The sequence below is a fragment of the Parasteatoda tepidariorum genome, chromosome 1, assembly GCF_982258835.1.
Source record: "Parasteatoda tepidariorum strain Cologne lab strain chromosome 1, Ptep-v5.0, whole genome shotgun sequence".
NCBI lineage: Eukaryota > Metazoa > Arthropoda > Arachnida > Araneae > Theridiidae > Parasteatoda > Parasteatoda tepidariorum.
This window is the reverse complement of record NC_141755.1, coordinates 57411726-57436419: the sequence shown is the minus strand read 5'-3', so window position 1 is coordinate 57436419 and position 24694 is coordinate 57411726. Positions and strand designations below refer to the sequence as shown.

The window sequence follows — 24694 nt, the reverse complement described above, 5'->3', positions numbered from 1 at the left end:
TTACATGGTTAAGGTATTTTAACATTTTTTGTGAAATGTTTGATTTCTACGAAAGATATTTTTTCAAGATAAATCCTGTATTTGTAATACGTTTATATATCATGAGGACAGATATCTACAACAGTTTTCTGCCCTTGATTTTATTATGAAAAATTCTTATAGGATTATGCTCACTTATAAATATTTGGTCCTTGTGGGTTTACCGAAAAAAAAACTTATGTGTTTTAAAAAACAATGATAAATACATTTCTGTATTTATTATTGTTTTTTTTTAACTTAAATATTAAGATAAATGAATTTATGAATTCAATATACTATGTATGGTATTAAGTATTAAGCTTAATATGAGGTTTTCAATGTGCAAATGAGTAAGTAAAATAAAGAAATGTCAGAAAACATGTATGAATTTAATAATTGTAGGTAGTTTCGGCTGTAAACTATGAATTTTAAAATTATTTTCTAAAATGTCTGTTAAATAAATTTTTAAGTTAAATATACAACATTTAAATATAAAAAAATACAATTAAATCTAACATTAATCTAATGATATTGCATCCTTAAAATCTAATAGTATTACATTTTAATCTAATAATTCCTTTTGAATATAATAATATTGCATTTAAATCAAATAGTGATACATTTAAATCTAATAACATTAGATTAAAATATAATAATATTACATTTAAAACTAATATTATATTTAAATCTAATATTGCATTTGATTCTAATAATATTGAATCAAAATTTGATGATATTTTATTTAAATAGTGCTTAATAGTTGTTTCAACAAGAACCCATCAGTAAGTTTCAGTGAAATATATTTTTAAAAAATTAAAAAAATAGTTAGGTTCTATTAAGGAAACTTACAGCAATTTTGATATAGTTGATACAATATCAGCAGTAAGTTGCGATATTTCATAATTATTTTGTATTTATATTGGTTTATTTTTGTACCTAGTAAATATGATATGCAGTTTGCTCTAACATGTCGACTTTAAATACATGGTAATTATCGTTAAAGCGAGTCTTCTAAAAACAGTAAAGAAAACCACTTGTTTGTTAGAATAACTTGAAGTTTAAGCTAAAATTCACGACAGAGGGAAAAAAGGCATAGTAAAAAATGTTAAAAATGTTACTGATAGACGATAATTAACTTAATACAACAAGCAAGATAAAAAGTTGAATAAATGACAAAGCTGCAAAGATGAATTTTCGTTTTTCCCTGAAAAAAAATCCTGGCAAGACTACCGTGCTGTATGGTGATGATCATATATGGCAACGTTACTTTTAAAAAGTAACGAGTAAAAGTACAGGTATTTTTAAAAAAAGTAACGAGTAAAAAGTAAAAAGTTCTTATCTTAAAAAGTAACGAGTAAAAAGTACAAGTAAAAGTACAGGTACTAAACAAAAAAAGTAACGATTTAAAAGTACATTTCTAGGAAATCGAAAATTCAAAGTAACCTAAAATTTTACTGAATAATATTCTTATGTTCTTTAATGTTTTTGCAAAATTGTAGTTACTTATTTAATTATTTTTAATTTTGAAAGTTATGGATTTATTTTTAAATTAGGAAGAATATTATAATATAATTTTATAATATAATCGTATAATATAATTTTAAAATCGAATATAATTTTAATATCAAACTTTTTATGGATTTGCACGAGAAAGAACTTTTATCTATTGATTTTAATTTTTAGTTTACTTTTATTTATTTAAATTACCATTGATTTAAAATTGTTTTACTTTATAGAAACGCGTTTTAAAAGCACAAACATAAACAAAGCAAACACGGGGTTTCAGAAAGCTTTGTGATCTTTGAGCTAGTAAAAAATAATTGAATGTGCAGTATAAGTTGAAACAGAACAGTCTACAGTTTTATTTGTAACAATGGCTAATGCTGAAGTTATGCAAGAAATTCATTTTCCGAACATTTCTGCCTAACGGAATAATCAAAATTTGTAAACGAATTTTAGTATCAGCGGCTAAATTAATACCTTCGAGTTTTCAAGAATTAAAATAGTAATTATAATAGTTTTCAGTAGCACAAATAGTTCTGAAGTTCTTAGAGATTTGACTGGGCATTGTTTGACAAGGTCGGGCATAAACATAATTTTAGTAAAAAATGTACTAGGTAAAAATGTATTTAGTAAAAAATTTATTAAGACAAAAATTGTATTATTAGTGAGTTCAAAAAGAAAATTGAAAAACGTAATAACAAAATCCAACATTTTTTATTTAAAATGTATTAAACAAATGCATAAAACTCAAACTCGAAAATGAATGAAAATAACTTGCTAATTAATATTTATAATCATTTTGCAAAATAATTGCATTTCCAATTTTTTTTTTTAGAAAGCTTACCGAGTTTTAAAAAAAAGTAACGATTTCATTCGACATTTCCGTTACAAATACTTGTACTTTTTCCCTAAAAAAGTAACGAAAGTACAAGTAAAAGTACTAAATTTAAAAAGTAACGAAGTACAAGTAAAAGTACGTACTTTTTACTTGTACCGGCGGTACAAGTAACGAAAGTAAAAGTACTGCCATATATGGTGATGGCATTTCTGATGAATAAAAATCATAATTTTGATTCATAAAACCAAAATTTATGGTACTTAAACCATTAATTTGGTAATTCTTCCGTTCATATGATAACGGTTTACTGGAAAGGTTTTCAACATTATAGTTCTTATAACCAAATACAAAACTGAAAAGTAAATTTAATCGAATAAATGTTTCTTATACCATGCTTTAAGGTATCATGATAAAAGTACCAAATTTTACGACAGCTACCAAGTTTCATCCTATATTGAAAAAGCATGTTTTTTTGTTACTTTCACCAAAATTTTTATTACTGCACTTCGATAAAAATTACGGAGTTTTTTGGTGCCTCCAGAGAGCCAGAAAAGCGGTGAATTTTACATATTCTGATAAATATGATCATACTTTTTCTCTAAGCGTAGAAGCGTTATAATTTTCCAACAAATTGAACACCAAGATTCATGTAATCATAATTTTATAATTATCTCACAACTATTGTTCTCCAATTACTATTTTATTATTTTTATCTCTTAACTATTATCTCAAACCTTTTATTTTCACAGGAAATAGTCATCTTATTTTATCTAAATTCTGGCTGAGGGATCAGTTGAATAATCTTTGATCAGTTGTCCAAATTCAAACTTAACTAACTTAAAGGTCATAAAGCAGGCATTGTACGACGAATCCATAATGTAAATCCTTGCTGTTGGGTCTGCTAAGTAGTGTTTTGTTCAGTGGCTCAATCGCAAACTTGAAAACGAGTTCATTATATCTATATTATATACTCCCATTAGTTTTAGAGCATGGTGTCTCTCAATTTTATATTTGTGTCAGAAAAGACACATATACAGCATTTATTAATAAAGTCTCAAAACTATTCTACTTTTATTGTCGATATTTTTGTGTCTGATTTTGATGTAATGACATTAAAAAATGATTGCATTGTTCTTTCATTACTTTTGTTAAAATTCAAATGTCACTGGAGCTGTAGCCATATAATTAACTAGTACAGCCCCCTTTATCGTAAAATTAGAACTATTGTTTTGATATGACATCACTTTCCTTTTCTTTCCGCTTGAACAAAATTCAAGTACTTTGGATTTTGTTTTCACAGCCACGAATTGCAGGCGACCCAGTTTTTAATTATAACCACTCTGTATGCTACTTAATAAAAATGAAAGAATAATTTAACTTTATATGCATCATATTTTATATCTTCATAAACTTTGTTATGTTTTGAATTCTTTTTAACAACAAATACCCAAGGCTTGCTGGAGGCTGCTTATTTTTAGCTCTCGGGCGAATAATTCAGCATTTCTAACAAAAAATAAACTAGAAAGATTTAAGTTGGATTTGAAAATAATTTAAAAGATACACGAAACTAGTGAAGGATAAGAAACAGAAAAAAGAAATACGTAAAGAAATGAATTTTCCAGTAAAGTTCTTTTTTTAGACTACATTCATTAGGATTAAAGTGAAGCTGAAATGAAAAGAAAAAACATCAGCGTACGAAACTCAAAACTATAATAATCTTAGAGATCTCACGGTATAACACTAAATTCGAAATATAATACTTTTCTAAATATTCAAGTACATATCCAGAAGAAAGTAACATTTTTATTAGATAATTTAAAAACAAATTATTCTTAAAATCGAAATAATAATTTAGTTTTATCTTAATGCGCATAGCTACATAAAATTTAATGTTTCATCTTTAGAGAATGTTTGCGTCTTAAAAATACATTTTTATTTGTGCATTAAGTAAAATGTATAATATTTTATTGCCTTTTAATATGTGGTAAGATACATGTTTATGTTTTAATGATAAAATTATATATCTAGTAAGTTTTTTAAAAAAGCGTTAGTTGTCTAAAAATTTTAATTTTAAAAGTCAAATTAATTGAAATGGCTGCATTATCGAACTATTTAAATAAAATGATATAAATGAGAAGAGCATTTGTGGAGGCGAAAAAAAACTAGCTTAGATTCCAATGCTGGTCACTGAAAAAAATTCCTTTCAATAACAGCTTCAACACTTTTATCTGCAAGTGCTTATTTTAAATTATGGAAATACTTTAATAAACACTATTCCGTTTTTGGTAGAATATTGATCTCTTAAAATTTAAATAGAGTGGCAATGCTGCCCTGTAAGAAAATTGGGATCAAATCTCGTTATAAAGTACCGGAACTTTGGGTGATCCATCAAATCAAATTTACCGTTAAATATTATACCGTAACTTTTACAGTATTTATTTAATTAGAGGGATTAAATGATTTTACTGTAATTATTACTACAAAAATTACGGCATATCAGATTTTTTGTTCCGTAGCATGCTCTATTAAAAATACCGGCACCCTGAGTGCCGGTACTTTTTACCGTAATTTGTTCTGGAATTTTTTACATAGTGGTTTTCTGTTAACCACATTGTTTTCGCGTTGTTATCTTGATTACTTTAGTATAGTTACAGTTATTACAGTATTGCAGTTACTTTGTTAAAGTTTTCGAAAACCATTGTTTTTAAATATCATTAAAAGACTAAGTTTCTATTCAAAAGGGAAAACATCAAGTAGAATTTAATGCTATCTTGATGGTGATGTAAGCAAGATCTTTTGTTCAACATCTTTGCAGTTATAAGTTAATAGGATATAATCATAGAGTAAAAAATTCAGCTGTTTAAAAGCTTATAAAATTTTTTTTAGTGGAAGATCAAAAAAGTATGCTCAACCTTCAAATCTACAGTCATTACCATCCCAAGAACAGATTCATGATTTGACTGTTTATCAGAAGGAAAAAAAATCAGGATAAATTAATGAAGCGATTTTAAATTGCTTGTAGATGATATAGCTAACAGTCATAACATTATGGCTAGTTTTGGCATCAAGCGGTGAAATTACTATGCCAATAAATTTGTAATTTCAGAAAGATTAATGGCCTTCTAAAATAAAATGGATGATGATAAATAGAAAGATGACAATTTTTGAAGGGTTGTTTTATTAGAATTTTCATCGAACTGAGTTATCAGGAGAAATAAGTTAACGGTTACAAAACAGCTGAGAAAATGATAAGATAATTTAACATAATGTTAAGAATTAAATAAATTTAACTGTCTAAGAAACATGCATTGCCCCTAATAAAATGATAATACTTTTTTTTTACTTCTAAACAAATCTTTCGAGAAATTTTCTTTAAGTAATTTTTGTTTAAATTTTGGGGCTTCATAATTTCTCGTTGTTAATTTCTTTAAAAATGGATAAGTCCTTCAAACAGAAAATCGAATTCATTTACTTATAAAACGCAAATTGAATTTAAAAACATCAAAAATTGTTCCTCTAAAAAATTCACACCACAAAAAATTTGTTTAAGGTAGAGTTAGAGAGGCTTAAGAATATTAATTTTTATTCAATCAAACATACCTGGTCTAACGCAGCTCCATCCACACATTCCATCACAAAGGCAACGTTTTTTTGCACTGATACAGTCAGCGTCATTTTTACACTTCCGTAAGCAGTCTCGACCCTTTGCCTCTGCTTCTTCTTTGTGCCTAGGACAGTAGTCCGGACCGTCATCAACGTCAAAGTCCTCCACATCTATTAAAAAAAAGAGAGAATAGGAAAATAAAATTTCCGAGTTCAAACTGCAAAAGATTATGATAATGAGCAATAAGAGAAATATATTTAGAATTAAAGCGTTGACTATTTGTAATAAAAAAAACGAAGCAAAGACAATTAATTTATTTTTACACCTACGAAAGATTTTGCCTATGACCACCAACAAAAAGAAATGTTTACAATTTAGAAATTGAAATACTTCAGATATTAATACATTGTGTCTCTCTCTGGGAATAAAATTCTGGTAAAATTAAGGGACTACATGTTAATAACATTTCTTGAAAGGAAGAAAAACAGAATACTGGTTAATAAAAGCAAAATTTACGATGTTGAAATCATTCACTTGATAATTTTTAGTTTCATATGGTTTACAGAAAATTCCGTTTCTCAAAATTATAGTTCTTATTACTACATATTTAATAAAAAATACAAAACTAAAAAGTAAATTTTACCCACTAAATCGTTTTTATGCTATTCTCTAAAGTATCCTGATGAATTTATCAAGTTTTACAACATTTACTAAATTTCAAATTTACCACCTTTACTGCCAAACAGCATGCTAATGAAAACCGTATTTTACTTTTAATTTTACCAATACCATTACTAAAGTGCTTCTTTAAAAGTAGCCGAGCTTGTTGATGCTTCCATAAAGCCAGGAGCACAAAAAAGTATGCAATATTCTGGTAGTTTTGACCAAAAGTTTTATTCTTCTCACTCAGTGCAAGAGCGCAAGGATAATCTATAGCACTATTTATTGGCCCTTTCCTATGGACTCTTTAGCATACCTACATTATAAGCGTAACTTAATTCATGTTAAAATAAACTTCCAGTGCAAGAAATTACTTATTTTGTACTTTTCTTCAAAATATTCAATGTTTACTAAATTATGAATTGCAGTGAAATGTTAATAGTGTTTAATTTGTCACTAACAAATTTTTAAAATTGTGTTAAATCCGTGTCATGAAGTTACATTAATAATGGTTGCATACATTGGTCTAACTTGTAATAACCGACTGTTTTCTGCCTTCATTGGGTCAACCTGAATTGAACCGGGTGAACTGTTGAACCGTGGAGATAATATCAAGGCTAATTTTTTGCAAACATTTCCAGTTGTACTATAAAATACCATTGTATCAGATTTGTTGCAAATAATTACTAAATTTAAGTACCAGCTCTGAGCAAAGAATTATGATCAAAAGTATCAGAATATGGTGAAACTTACATTGTTTCTGGCTCTATGGGGATATCAAAACCATGGATAATTTTTATCGAAGGGCTTTGGTAATGATTTAGGTAAACTTAACTAGAAAACACGGTTTTACAATAGGTGACAAAAAGTTTCTGAAATTTGGAAAACTTTATTCATTTTATCATGTGACCTTAAAGCTTGACATAAAAACCATTTCATTGGTTAAATTTACCTTTTAATTTTGTACTTTTTACTAATTTACTTTAATTTTTGTTACCAGAATTATGGATTTTTTTATTTAGAAAAGTCATTACACTGTTAGAAATTTCTCGGAAAAAATAGTTAATTAACATTTTATTGAATTGTTATTTTACCATATTTTATCAAAACAGTCAAATGACCGTAAATAAAATGGCAATCAAACAATTAAGTTTGAGAAAAACTGTTTATTAACTGCTTTCGCACAATACAGTTAAACAACCAGAATTTTATCGTACCAACTAGAACCACCTGATGAAGCTATTTAGTTCTTTGCAACTGCCAGCATATCATAGCCGAGCGGGCTTATCTGTCAATCTCATGACCGGTAGAACTGGAGTTCAAGTCCTAGTGTTGACACTACAATATTTCCTCCATTCCCTTCAACACATGAAGTATTTCCAGTGTCCGGCACTCTCCGATGCCCATTGCCTTTCGAAAAGAAGAGCTCGTATGTCTAATTAAATAAATATTTTCCCCTTCAGGTTTTGAATAATGCCAGTAGTAAATGTTTAAAGAACCGTACAAGTTTGTATTCATGATTTTATAACGAAACTTTTTGTAAATGTTTTCCAAACCATAAAGGGAAAAAATGTTCTTTAACGTAAACTTTACGGTTAATTGGACGGTTTTACCATAATTTTAGAATGAAAATTTTAACAGTGTATACCATACAGTACAGTAATTTTACCAGAATCGATTTCTCCGTGCTTTGACAGAGACTTTTCTTTCATCCAATCAGTATTTAAGACTAAATCAAAGTAAAATAAATATATTTATGTGAAGATTAAAAAAAAATTAAAATATATTTAATTTAGAAGATAAATATGAAAAAAATCAATAAGATAATCATTATTATTTTTAAAAAGAAAATCTTGCAATTATGTGACTCTTATTAAGACCGAGAACTATGTACTAATATTTTTATAGGTTGTACCAATTTTTAAATCACAAATATATACGGTAACGGTACTATGTTTGATAGATAAATTAATCAATAAACATTGAAATACATGTTTCAAACTAATTTTTTATACCATCTTTAATTTATTATTTTAACAAAAAAAAACTTAACTGTAAAGAAATATCTAAGTATTTAAAGTGCTGCTTATAACGTAGAAAATTGTAGTGGTAATTTTGAAGATAATTTGAAGGCCATTAAAAAAACCGTAAGAATATCGTGTTATTCGTAAATTAATTAACCGAGAGCGCTTTTTTAAATGACCTGAAAAATATAAGAAAATTAATAGCAAAAAATATTTTGAGAGCGAAAATATAAACTTGATCCCCACACGTGAAGTAAAAATGCAACATGACTTTACACTTAAGGATTTTGGCACTGGCGCAAGATGGTGAAACTAGAGCCATGTTTTATTAATTCTATCGCTTAAAGTTGATAAACAAAATTAATGAAGGATACGGTGCGAGAAAGGAAAATGCAATTTGAAGTTTGAAGAGGAGAGAATTATTTTTCAAGTGCTCTCGTCAAATATTCTCATAAAATATTTCACGAAGCGAATTTAATTAAATCTCTCATTTTAATTACTGTTCGGAATCTTACCTTTGTTTAAAAGTTATTCTTAATTAATTTTATTTCTGCACCCTTGATACCATACTTTGCGTAGATTAGAACTCCCATATTTGTATTTTTTTAACTGTCAAAAAATTAATTTGCAATATTATTAACAATTTTGTAAACAAAATTTCTACTAGATTTTTTATACATTTGAAGTTTTATGAAAGAAATTAATGCTTAACCTCATGATTATACTTTTACGTGGGTTAATGTCATTTTATCGAGAATAATAACTTGCCGTACGTAAAGGATAAATTTCTTCTTTAAAGGATATAAAACTAAGTGACAAGTCAAAAAGTACGGAGAAAAAGTCAAATGCAAATATCATCGTTCATTCCACGGTCTTGTCCTGTATTTAATGCATGTAAGCATCTGATTAAAAATTAGTAGACTTTTTTAAAGTATGATTTTTAGTATTTAGCTTTATAGTATATATTTCCAAAACGCGTAGATGAGAAAGGCGTACAATAGCAAGTGTTATTGCACGTCTTTCACACGCATGTCGAAAATGCATGTACGTTGCTAAGTGTTGCAAACTTAGATAGAGCAACATTTTGGTGGCAAGTAAAAATAACAGGATATATATATATATATATATATATATATATATATATATATATATATATATATATATATATATATATATATATATATATATATATATATATATATATATATATATATATATATATATATATATATATATATATATATATATATATATATACATAAATATAAAAATTAAATTTTATAACTAAAATAAAAGATTTTTTTTGCAGGGAAAAGGTACAAATCTGTGTTCTTCGTTGAATTTTATTAATTTCTGTGTTTCCACTATTACATAATTCGTCTATGCATTATTTTAATCAATTGAAATGGAAATGTGACCTATATAAGTGTTATTTATAGTGAGAAGATAAATTAAAAATTATTCCCTTTCCTTATTTGATCTTGTGTTAAAAAATTATAGAAGGAAAAGTAATAAAAGTATTAACCTGAATTATTTTTCTCATATAATAAGACATAGTTTTTATTAATGAAAAAGAATTGAAATCATTTAATTTTTGTCATAGAGAAAGCCATTTTCTTTAAATGAGATTATAAAATTTATTCCAAGAATGATTTGAATTTTATTCGCTTCGAGTACTTCTTTAATTATAATAAGTCAAATATACGCTTAAAAAATGTTTAAAAATAAAATTTTTCCACGAATTCTTCGGTTTTTTAATTAAATATTTTGCTACCAACAGTTATGAAAGCAACTTTGTGTTAATAATAAAGTTTCCGACAGTACCTTTCTTTTTTATTTAAAAAAATAAAAAAACAAAAAAAACGCTTTTTCTAAGATAACGAAGAGAATAAAATTTTGATTCGACAGTACTTTTTATATTTTATTTTTATCTTTGCACCCTTTTAAAATATTTTTTAAAAATATAATCTTTTTTATTTTCAAATATAGTGTATGAAGAAATAGATGAAAAATATGCATTCATGGGAAAGAACATTTCCTCATGTACAGAGAAATTTATGCTGAATTTTTAGGCCCTGAAACATAAAATTTATTAAATAAATTTAAAAAATACATATTCTTTAATTTTTAATTTTTTTAATTTCACTTGGAGATGCTAACGTGACAAATTGTTAAAAAGGGCACTTTTTAATAAACTACATAAAAAATAGTAAAGCATAAAAAAAGTGATTTAGTGAAACATTAGAGATAATTATTGATGTAAGAAAACACCAAGAATAGTTCTTGGTGCAGTGAAACACCAAGAATCTTCGTTTATACTACTTACGGTACAAAGTAGTTGCCGTCTTTTTTTATGATAAGTTGCACTAACATACAACATGCAACATGTTACATAACAACAAGGTATCATACACATAAAGTCACTAAGGATATTTTCGCAGTAAAAACAGTGAGATTAAGATGCATGCAGGCATGAATTCTTAAAATAAAATTAGTTTTTAAACTTAACATAACGGATAGTTCAGAGAGAGAATATTAAATTAATTCGAATTAGGCTTAAAAGAACAGAAAAAGGATCTAAATTAAATATCATAAAATTATTTAGTACAATTATCAGATATTTAAAAATTAAAATATGAATTAATCTTACTGCACTACCATGTTTCCAAGGATGTATAGCAGCGTGCAAGACAACAACAAATTTACTTCTTCTCGTTCTCGATAGTAAACAAATCTACATACGATATCTTGAGTATGCCAAAATTGCTGTTTTCGGAATCAAACATAATTTATGCATAACATGAATGTAAATAAGCGTTGTGTAAGAATTTTATTCTATTTTTGTATAGATTTAGAATTAATACGCCTTTCAAAATGTATGCAAACACTCGATTTAGTGTAAATCGTAATAATAAAACGTAATAAAAGGTTCCTTCAGACATTATTTTTAGGTTTTTCATCGCCATTATTGGAGAAATATTACACTACATGTTTTAGTTTTGTGGCGTAACTACTACAGTTATTTAATTTTCATTCACTTGTATGTGAGACATGTTAAATTCAATTCTATCAAATAGTACCTTTTGACATAAGACATTGTCATTAGCCTCCGTCTACATTGGTGACCAGGACGCGATCTGAACACACCTACTTCATCAGAAATGCCCACATCAATATGAGCACATGGAAGGGTTCACAGTGAACCATCCATCGAATTAGGTGTGTTCAAATCGAAGCTGGCGTTTCTATTGAGTTTGGGGTGTTCAGATCACTTCCGGGTCACCAATGTGGGGATATACTACAGACTATGTCAACTGTCATCTACTAAAAGGAACCACGAGATGCAATCGAGTTAGCTTGTCTTATATACTAGCGAACTGGAATTGAACAATTATAGTGGTAGTTACGCTACATTACTCCGGAATTGAATAATTGTAGAGGTAGTTACGCCACATTTTATCACTAGGAAATGGTTGAAAATTAGAGTAATTTAATACTGATTTTTATTTTGCGTAGTTTGCAAACAGAAATTCACAACAGTCAAAAATTAATTACTATTATCGTAATTACGTTGCATTTTTGCTAGATATTTTTCGAATTCCATATTTTGTTTGAAGGACTTTTCCAGAAATTAATAAAAGAGAAGTCATGAAGCAAGATATTTTTCAGTAAGTCAAAGATAAATTGCATGGGGATATTTTTAATGTTTGTTTATATTTGCATCGCATTTGTTTAATAATAATTTCAAAGTTTGAACCGAATTTATCTGTAATCTTTTATTTGATTACTTTAAAGCAAAAACAACATTTATGATACGAATATAATTCATGATATTTTGAAAAGCATATCTTGAAATTAAATAATGCTACATTCATTATCCTATTATCTCATGTATGTAATTTCATTCGCATTTAATGTAAGAAATTTAATTTTATATATTTTAACCCAAATATAAAGAGGCAACTTTTTTTCCGACATATTTTTTTAAGCCTTTGTGTTGATTATCCGTAATCTGAAGAAAATAGTAAAAGAATGACGTAGAAACGCGAAGCTACTTAAATTAAAAATACTAAAACTCTATTTCTTTTACTTATACTTTTATGTAATTATGCTTAAAGGATAATGTATTTCAACGCTAAAAAGTATTAGCTTGATTTTTTTTCTTGAAAAAATTAGCTGATTTTCAAAAGTGTAAAATTCCATGAAAGATACTAAATATATTAAAATAATACTGAACGTTTTTAAAAAAATGATTTGAGGGATTAAGTCAAACTTTAATGAACAGAAGATTGAATTTCCAATCAAAGATAGAATACTGCGATTGAAATATTTTTCTTAGAGAAGGTACAAGATTTCTAAATGTACGGAGCACAGTGGACAATCCATAAAAGTAACATGATCTGTGGAAAATACTGTTAATGTAAAAGATCAAACAACGAGTGTGAATTAAATTGCCTTTCATTAAGTTAAGGATAATGTCGTGCATTACTCCTAGTTTAATTACAATACATTAGGATAATATTCTTACGTATCAAAGATATTCCCTTGCACTTAGTCAATTAGCTCTTGCAACCAAATCTTTCACCCATTTCCGATATTTACTAACAAACAGTCTGTAGAATGGATTTAATAGCATATGACTAATCTTGAAACTTATAGTTTGGTTCTTTTCAATATACCGAAACTTCCAATCTAATTTCAGTTGAATCTAATCATTAACACGTTTTAATCATACGAATAGACATTAGATTAACTTTAGCACATTAAGGATAGTGTGACAAAGTTATACGATTATTAATTAGCTGCTATTATTTGTAAATGATATGAAGAACGCAATATAATTTTAAATCATAATTTGATTTTTTAGGTAAGTTCCGATGTTTTGCATCTTTAATAATTGTGTTTTGTTTCCTTTTTTTCCTCAATGTCTTGACAAGATAGTGTGAGACTTATTGGCTTTTCTTAGAATTCTATTCATAGCTGTCCCTATCTTTCGCCTTGACTATTCATCCGGTTACTTTGAGGACGACTCAAGTCTCTTTCCAAAGTTACTCAAAGTTGCTCTCGAGTTACTCAAAGTTACTCCTGAGTTACACAAAGTTACTCTTGAGTTACTCAAACTTACTGTTGAGTTACTCAAAGTTCTTCTTGAGTTACTTAAAGTTACTCTTGAGTTACTCAAGTCTACTTCCAATTAGTCTTCCCATCTGAGTCCTGGACAACTTTCTTTTAGAGTGTCGCTGTTGGCATGGCTAGGGAAACTTTTTTCGTGATGCTGGCATCAGGCATGCTGATAATAAGATCAGCCGATTTTTACCTTTGGATATGGATGAAATTTATAATATCCGAGTCTTCACAGATTTTGTGTCGTTCGCTATTTGTCCTTTTTCTCCAGATACCATCACCTTGATTCATCCCCTACAGATTCATCCTCCCAAGAACTGCTAGTATTTCTTTACCTTCTTTAGCCACTCTCCAAGTTTCAGTTGCATGAGTTAAAATAGCTCAGATTAAACATAAATAGTAAGATAAGTTGACTTTTTTTTAAAACCTGTCTTTGAAAATTTATTTGCCCGAAAGAGCATTACGGATTTTCGCTCTTGTATTGTTTTCTGAGTTTTTTCAGAGTCTAAGCATGAAAAATGTTTAATTTGTTTTGTAAACTGTTTAATACTATATTTGTCTATTGCAAAGAAAAGATTATGTTTCGTTTAAAATTGTTAAATGAATTAAATCGAAAAGTTTTTTAAAAACGAGTTTTTTCTTCATTTGAGAAATACACTAGAGGATAACTATAAGAGGATAATAAAATGTCTAGACGATAAAACAATTATTTTTTAATTGTAAAGTATATTTCTGTAGATATATTCCTTTTTTAAAATTTAGTTATAGTTATATCAGAAAAAAGAAACGAGGTAAGATAAAAAGTAATTTGAACGAGATTTAATAGTTATAATTACTTATATTTAACATTTCCAAATTGTTTTAAGCTGCATGCTAAGTAAACTTTATAATGCAAAAATAAAACAAAAGAACTTTTGTTGTTAAAAAATAGTAAAAAATATGCATGTACATTGTACTTTTTTGATCATAAACAAAGTAAAGAAATCCTAAAATCAATTTTAAAAAAAAAACAGGATTCTTTTCTTGCTACATTAAAAAATACATTTCAAGCTCAAAAGAGTTTATAATAAACAATTAAAAAATTGACACATGCTGGGTGCTTACGAGCAGAACTTTTAAAAATGGATTTGAAATATACTTTTGACAAAACGTCTGCACTTCGTTAGTTTTAAAAGAAAAAAAGAAAATTTTATCAGTGAACGTCACTTGCGAAATGCTTAATTAAAACCTCTCATTTACGAAATACTTAGCAAAAACCTACCGCTAAATAAAAACCTATTTAATTCCCCTTTTGTAAATATTTATAAGCTATGTGAATGTGTTTTGTATATTTTCCTTTGTAATTCACATACATGCCAGAAAATTACCTTTTTAAAAATAGTTACCAAAAAAGTGGATCTTGTTATACAATATTATCCCCCTCCCCTCCGTAATCAAATCAAAAGCACCTCTGCAAATCACGTTATGGTTATGGAGTTTAATCAACGTATCTAAAATTAAATAAATAAATAATAAGTTCTGCCTAGCGATAAACTGAAGAAAGCTGCATAAAATTGCACAGTATCATATATTGAGTTTTGGAAAAAAACAAAAGTAGAAAGAAGTTTAATTATTTCTATTTAGAGAAATGGGGTATTGCTTGTAATGTATTTTTACGCTTAATCGAATAAGACCAAACCTGTAACGATCATTGAATTTTCAATATTTTGTTTTAATCATTTATACAAACCATATTACAACATTAATGAACATTTACATGAAATTGAGCTAAACTATTTATTATTAATAAATTAAGCAAAAATTTGCTCAAAATTCATTCTAAAATCTTTTAGTACTCATTTTTTATTGCAGTATGGACAATAAAACAAGGGTAACAAATAGTTTTAACTAGAACGAAAATAAAAATACTGTTTAGTTTGACATATTTGGTAGGAGATTGAAATTTACAACAATCTCTAGGGACCGATACTATTGTACGGTAAAAATTTATCACGAAATCCATTAACTGCAATTGAATTTATTTAAACAATGCCGCTCAAACAACATGTTGCCACTATTACTACCTAAATACCATCAAAAATAATTGAAAACCGTCTAATATCAGCATTAGATGCAGAGAGACACCTGTCTAGATGTTAATTTAAATTAAAACTAACAATTCCACAGGACTTGTCAAAAAAGCTTCATACAGCGGTAATTCACTCAGAGGGTTGTTGCTGACGGGTCGGCCATGTCAAAAGAGTAATTACCCTCTGAGAATACTTTGTCATTATTAAAGTCTTCTGGTAATGGAGAAGTATTTGCCAGACGAGTATGTTTGTCAAATACCTATTTAATTTCTCTTGTTCTTGAAGATGATGCTTTGGAATTGGGAAAAGGTAATTTTCTTACTTCCCCTACCACGTCTGAGATGTGGGTGGATGTAAGTGTGGAACTCTTGTGTTCTTCCGCCTTGACCATGAAATGGCGGGATTAATTTGCACTTAGACAAATTTAGAGTTAATTGTTAGCCGATTGGAATTGTTAGGTATTGTTCGCGGAAATGGTTATACGTAGGACAAATGTTCATTTGGAAATGTTTATTCTGTTCCGAATTTTGTGATAAAAAAGGTGTATTAAAATTTTCTATAACAAATGAAGGAAGCGTTTTTATGCATGGAAAATACTAACATTTAAAATATACATAGTAAATAATGATGTTCATGATTAATATATATAAATAAATAGTTATTGTAGAACCTAATAAAAGTACAAAAGACTGTAAGAAAAAGTTTAGCATAACTGAGCAATAATGTGCCGAAATGACTCTAAAACAAATATAGTTGAATTGAACTCCATGTATTCATTATTGAGTATAGCGCATATATGTGACTTCGCACAATATATATTCACTCATGGACAAAAAAAATTAGCGCATCAAGAAGGAGTCGTCAAAATGAAACGAAATTTTACATGCGCAAAGACTACTTTGATATAAGTAAATAATTAGAAAATCAAAGAAAAACGATAATCTTTGATTTTTTAATCATTTACTTATATCAAAGTAGTCATTACGCATGTAAAATTTCGTTTCATTTTGACGACTCCTGCTTGGTGGCGCTATATATATATATATATATATATATATATATATATATATATATATATATATATATATATATATATATATATATATATATATATATATGTAATACAAAAATTAAATACTTTTGCATTAGTAAAAGAATTAAAACTCTTTCGTTTTCATAAAATGTCTTTGTTAAAGAATAAGCGTTGAGAGATTCTATTTTGGGAATTCAAGGCTGAAAACATACCATTGAAATATAAATAGATTTATATTTCAAAGGAAGAGTTATTTTTAGAATCTTTCCATCTTTCACTTCCATATTAGGAAGCAGTAAATGATTTTCCTTAATGCGTAAGGTTACAAGGAATGTACGAAGTGTGCCTTTTTACCTCAAATCTGTGTTGGTATAAAACGTAAGAACGCATAGTTTTGCGTGTCCTTTTCATCATGATGTGATCCTGATAAGCTGTTCCGGAATTGCCAGAAGTCTTATCCATCCCCCTCCCGTAGGGAGTGTGGATGTGAACTGTTATCAATACCAGCCTACATTTAAATAAACCTGTTTAGAACGTCTGATGGCTTACGACTGCATTATTTCAAGCTAAATACAACACTGATAACAGGGTTGTAGCCCTGTTATTACATATATACACACACACATACACACACACACACATATATATATATAAATATATATATATATATATATATATATATATATATATATATATATATATATATATATATATATATATATATATATATATATATATATATATATATATATGTATATGTATATGTATATATATATATATATATATATATATATATATATATATATATATATATATATATATATATATATATATATATATATATATATATATATATATATATATATATATATATATATATATATATATATATATATATATATATATATTGAAACAGCATATTTGAGTAATGAATATAGTGATATGCTTAATTATGTTTCACACGTATACGCTGTTTCAATTTTGAGAATGTCACTATATACTCAAAAATGAGTACATGGAGTTTTCAAGTTCGATTAAATTTGTTTCGGAGGTATTTTGACATATTTTTACTCCATTTTGAGAAATTTTTCCATGCAGTGAAGAAATTATACTAATAATTTTACTCAATTATTTTCTCACTGCTTATATTTATTTTTCAATCAGTTTTTTTGCTACTAATTCGATTTGAAGTTTCGACTACAGCATTACTGAATTCCTTTACGATAAGCTAAATCCCACCCTAGCTGAAGATCAGCATGTAAGCTAATCATTGCTTTGCGTTTCTGAATTGTGACACTTTACGCAACATTTAAATATAACAACAATAATTGTCACGACTTGCGTATGCCTGATATTTTAATATTGTGATAAAACAATCAATCATAAATCTTTTTTTTTAACTAACGAAAGAACGATATTTTAGATTTCCAAAAATATATCAAAAATAGATTTTATATTTTAATTGAAAAATCATGACGACCATTGAATTATACTCTCTTTTTGATAAACAAAAGACTAATTTCACTAAGTTACAATGTTTATGATTGTGTTTCCGAAATGCTAAAAAAAGAAAACAAAAATCTTTAATTTCTAGTTGTTTAAAAAAGTTCTGCCTCAAAAAGTTTTACTTATTTCATTACTCAGAAGTACAGTTTTTTATGAAATTATATTAATTCTATGTTGTAAATTTTACGAATTTTAAAAAAACAAGATTAATTATATTCCTTACAAAAAATATTAATGCAAACATTTCCTTTTTTAGTATTTAGAGTTAACGACCTTTATTCAGCAAATATAATAATAACGCCTATGAGCTTGAAAATTTCTTAAAGAAATATTAAAAAAAATTCAAAATGTAAATGACGAGGAAGGACTAAATGATGAACGATTTTCAGCTACTGAGCAGTATATAAATGTTATATTTGTATTAAATGTTTTAGTTATAATTTCATACATAAAAGTCTACATCGGGAACATTAAATATGGATTTTATTTTTAAAAAAAAAGTGAATTTGGGTAAATAATTTTTTGATTTTTTCTAATAGCACATGCACGTTTTCAAATATTAAAGCAAGGATTAAGTTTTGTTCACTGTTTCTTCTCTAGTTTTATTTTGACTTATGCAGACAACATTGAATAAAAATTAGAAGAAAAAAGGAAAAAGCAAAAGTGGATATAGTTTATTCTTGATAACACGCTTAAGTTTTCAAGCATCATAGCAATTTTTAATTTTTCTGCAATGTTTCTTCTTTAATTTTATATTTAAAAAACTTATTGAAGCAATATCAGGATTTAATAATACGGATTTAATTGAAGGGTAAAAACAGATAGTTTATTCTAGATTACACACTTACGCCACCAAGCATTTTGAGAACGTTCAATTTTTTTTTCTTTAATTTCATACTTAAAAAAACTTATCGCGGCAATGTTCCACAAGGATTTAAAAAAGGAATAAACAAAAGTGGTTTGATAATTTAGTCTTGATAACACGCTGAATCTTTCAAATATTATATCACTGTTTAATTTTTATTAAATGTTTCCTCTTTAATTTAATATTGAAAAACATATCAAAGTAATTTTGGACAAGGGTTTAATAAAAAGGAACAAGCAAAAGTAGATAGAGTATTCAATGTTTCTTCTTTATTTTATATCGAAAAATGCATCGAGATAATTTCAAACAAGGATTTATTAAAAAGGTACAAACAAAAGTGGATAGATAGTTTATTCTAAATAACACTTAAGTTACATTATAACAACTTTTAATTTTTATCCAATGTTTCTCCTTCAATTTTATTTGTAAAAATCTATCGAGGCAATATTGAGGAAGAATTTTAAAAAAGCAACAATCAAATAGTACATCTTTAAAAGCATAATTGAGAGTTAAAAATTATAGCAATGTTTAATTTAATTCAATGTTTCTTCATTAATTTTATGTTTAAAAACTTATCGAGGTAATATTGGAAGAAGATAATTTTAAAGAAATAAACTAAAATAGATAAATAATGTAGTTTTGAGAACACACGAAGTTTTCAAACACTATACTAATGAATTCGATTCAATGTTTTTCCTTAATTTTATATTTAAAAATTAATCAAGCAATTGCTGAACAAGTATGTAATAAAAGGTAATAAGCAAAAAGGGGAATACTTTACTCTTGATAACGTGCTTAAGCTTTCAAACATTATAATACATTTTTAGTCAATGTTTCATGTCCAATGCTTATAAAATATAACTTCAGAATTAGAAAAGGCAAATTTTAAATAAAAAAGGAAATCTGGTTAAAAATTTTCTTGATAAGACTCTTAAGTTATCAGATAAAATAAAAAGAAACATTTATTCTGTATTTCATGTTTCCTCCCTAATTTCATATTTGATGACTTAAATATGCAATATCAAATAAAGCTTAATAAAAATAAAACAACGTGAAAGGAATAAACAAAACTGGGTAGAAAATTTCCGGATAGTTTACCAACATTAATAATAATATTTTAACGTTCGAAACCGTAAACCGTATCATTTATCACATCAAAAATAAATAAGGAAAATATCGGAATGATGAATGGATGTGTACCTCTGTTTTGATTTCTCGTTTTCTAGAAACCATTTATTTCGAACTTTTCGGTGACTTTTCGATACATTACACCGTAGCTGGAGAATTTGCATTCCTTAAGCATTCCTGAGTAGAAATGAGTAAAAGGGTCACAAACGGGTTTGTTACGAGAAGTGGGTTAAAAATAACATTTTCTTCTATCAGTTATTGGAAACAAGATTCCGCCATATATCCTTCTAAACTTCCGTCGTCGAATTACAAATGATCCCACAAAGCGCTTGAAACAAGATATCGATATTAATAACGGTCGAAGTAACGGTTTGTATTTTATCTCCAGATGTACGGAAACCCTAGAATTTCTGCAAAATTTTCTGATTAATAGTTGAATGGATATAAGTGTTGGATATTAATCATTCAGATACAACGCCTTTTACTGTTCAAAAAGATATATGTTTTAAACTTTTACCAAAATTTTAATTTCCTTGGTTTTATAATATTAAATCAAACCATTGAAAACAAGCAACTATATTTTGTAAATGTTAAATAATATTTGAGAACGAATTTGGAGTTTTCTGGTTTTGTTTTAAATTAACCACACTTGGAGAAGATATTTACTAAAGCCAACTTTACTAACTAAAATCTACAATAGATGGAACCTATGGGCCTATTGAAGTAGATATCTTTGGAATTAAATTATACATTTAATTTCAATAGGAATAGTTATTTTTCCAATTAAACCATTAATTAAACCTATTATCCAATTAAAATAGAGGACCCTGCTTGCTAACTCTTTAAAACCTCTTGCTTGCTAACCCTCGCCAACCCTCGAAAATTGCTACGCAATCTTATATGGTTTGCTTCGCTCGCTACTAACTTAGGTACATTGCAAATGCATAAAATTCTAAGAATTCAAAACAATCATTCAAATCCATATAAAAACTTTCTTTTTAAAAAAAAGAATTACATCTTTTTTGTAAATACTAAGTCATTAAAATAAATTTGGATTCAAATAAATGACATGTAATTCGTTAAACCTATTAGAAATGTGCTATAATATAATTCGTGATATAAATCGAAAATCGTCAAATAAATTCGTAATATATAAATTCGTGAAAAAAAGCGCTTTCGACAAAATACTAAAATAGAGATCTATCGACAAAGACTACTCACTTCTGCCTAGCTTAATAGTATGAGATTGCCGCAGCTGATGCTCTCTGGTTATTTCAGTTTCCGTTTTTAAAAGCGCTATATGTAGAGCCACCTCAGTTAGATTTGGCATGTGAAATATTTTAGATAAATTTTAGATAATTTAAATTTTTTTAATCATTGGTCGATTTGCCGTGTTAGAGAAATAATAACGTAACCAAAACAAAGCAAACGTTGCCACCGGCGGAAAAGAAATACAGCCAAAATTTGGGAGCCACGTGAGAGAATTATATACATTAGATATTCCTGCAAAATCTCCCTTATTTAGTTAACTTTGCATCCAATAGGATTTTTGACAGCTACATGTCCTACATGTTTCAACAGCTACAAATTTATAATTGTATTCCTTACACTAAGAAAAAATGTATGATCATAATTACCATATAATTTACATTCACCGTGTTTCTGGATCTATGGGAACACGGTAACTCATGACCGGCTGAACAGAGACTACTAACTCATGAGTGCAATACTTCAGATCTTCCTTTAACACCTAAAGAATAATCTTTGTTCAGCAATCCTCAAAGAACTTATATCACAATGAGCGATAAAAATTGGTAAATTTTGGTAATTTCATCATGATACCTTTGACTATCTATTCGGTTAAATTTACTTTTCAGTTTTGAATTTTCCATTAAATGTTTTGGAATAAGAACAAAAATTTTCAAGATCAGAATTTTCGCTAAATCAATATCATATAAACAGAAAAATTACCAAATGAAAGGTTTAAATACCGTTCATTATAGTTTCGCTACCAAAATTATTATTTATTTTTTTTTGCACCAGAAATATCACAAACATATAGTATGGTAATTTTACCAGAATATTTTTTTTTCATGCAGAAAATATAAAAGCAAACTATTTACGTTAAATTTAGTAATTCCCTTGCAAGAGACCTAAATTGATTCATCGAAATTCTCCGTTGAGGCTTTGAAAAATCAATAACGAAAAAATTTGAAGCTGTAAAAATGATTAAGATGCGTAGTTTGTTATAAAAATGAGTAAGTTTTTTATTCCAATATTTGCTTTTATTTAAAAAAAAATACCTTTTTTACTTATATGATTAGCTAACATATAGCTAAGTAAAATGCATAACATATGCTTTCATATAAAGGGAGCCGGTAGGGCGTATACCAATAATGCTAAAATTGATCTTTCTTGATGTACCATTCCTCAGCCTCTAAACAAGATATTGCTTCATTTTTTTTCCACAGAATATTTGCATATACATTTTTACACTATGATAAGTGTTAATGAATATCTTTGGCAAAAAAATTTAAAATTATGAATTTAAAAATCTTTTATAATTCAAAAAGTATTTGCTATTAGCTCTAAAGAATTATCACAGCATACAACTAATATCATCTCAAATGTTCCCAAAAATTTTTAAATTGTTATTATAAGTAGTTTCTTAGAAAAAGTACACCAGAAAAGGTCAGTTTTAGCATTAATGAACTATGCCCTACAGACTCCCCTAAACGAAAAGTAAATTGATGTATTTATTGATTCTTCGTGATTATTTTAAAATTCAAATTCAACACTTAAAACTTTGCTGAAAGTAAGTAACATTTCTTAGACTCGTTATACCCATCACCTTTATTTTTTTAAAAATAAAAAACAAGACAGAATTTTTTTTACTATATAAAGAAATATTGGAAACCTAGCTGAAAAAGGATCTTAAAAATGGGCGCGTCGACACTTATGTTGAGATTTTGAATAAGGGTAACTTAATGACCATAAACAATCAAATAATTTAAAAGAGCATATTAATACTAATACACTTCATAATGGCATTATCCAGCATTCAGGCTGCCTTTACTTTTTACCACAAAATTTAACGAAACAAAAAATATGATTTACCGTTATTTTTACAGTAATATTTACGGTAAAATCATTGAATCACTACAATTAAACAATCATTACTATATAAAGTACGTTATTAAATTTTACTGCAAAAAGAAATTTTACTAATACTACATTCAGGGTGTCAGTACATTTTACCGTAATTAAATTAAGAATTATTACGGTGTACTTAAATCCTAATTGTATAAAAAAAATTTCCGAAACAGTGGAAGGGAACATATATAATATAATTCACAATTCATTATGCTAAAGTAAGGGTAAGGTAAAAATAGAGCAACACTTTAAGAATGGCATAAAACGGAGATTTTTTAGAGGTCTTATTTTCACGTTAAATGTTAAATACACTCTTAATACATATAAAAATAAATTTTGTTATGAACAATAAGAAACAAATGATTGAATATCGGCAAAATAATGTTAAATTGTATTAAAGTTAACTTTCGCAATTGAATGTAGGAAAAAAACATTTAAAGCATATTTATTCAACAATAACAAAATATATTCAAAAGTGCTTCCACGTATTTTTAATGATGTTTTTCCCTACTTATTTGCATAAGCCCAAATAATATTTACAAAACCCGGAGAAAGATAAACATGTATGTTTTGAAATGAACAGTAATAAAATTAAAAAATTGAAATTCTAAAATTTAAGTTAAATCTTAAAAGAATCTTGTTTAAAAATCTACAGGAAGAATTTTTTGGTGACTGAGCTGGTTTTGTTTTATTTTCGTTTCCTCTTTTGTGAGCTAAGCAGTTCTCTTTGAATTAAGAGCTTAAGTAGTTTTTATTCCAAAGAGAAAATGTTGTCATGCATGTTACAAATTCGATAAATTTTAAAGGTGTTAAATTCAAATATAACTTTCCATAACGTTCAAGCGCACAGTAAAAAATAAATAAGCTGTGCAGAAAAAAACATTTGTTGTAGAAAAAAATTCCCTTTAAAGATAAATACAGATTTTTCCTGTTTTTAATCATTAACAGCTCGCATAAAAAAATCCCCGTTTTGAAATTCGCCCTCGTGCACTATCAAGACTTTCTCTATATTTTCACAAAACAGTTATTTTTCTGTTCAAAATTTTCGCATTAAATATAAAATGATTTATTGAAGATGGAGAATAATGAAACTAAATGTTATTTTATTGAAGGTAAAAAAATATTGAAATTGAATATTATTTTTTTAAGGTAAAAAACATTGAAATTGA

General features: G+C 27.1%; 1 protein-coding gene across 3 annotated transcripts in view; it reads right to left on the bottom strand.

Moving 5' to 3' along the window:
* The window catches only part of LOC107441765 (sushi, von Willebrand factor type A, EGF and pentraxin domain-containing protein 1), a 432093-nt gene that overhangs the window by 242936 nt on the left and 164463 nt on the right, over positions 1-24694 (bottom strand). For all 3 annotated transcript variants that reach the window (XM_016055134.5, XM_071179755.2, XM_087165022.1), the window contains exon 2: positions 5960-6133. In XM_016055134.5, coding sequence (XP_015910620.3) covers positions 5960-6133 — 174 coding nt within the window. The remainder of the gene's footprint in view (positions 1-5959; positions 6134-24694) is intronic.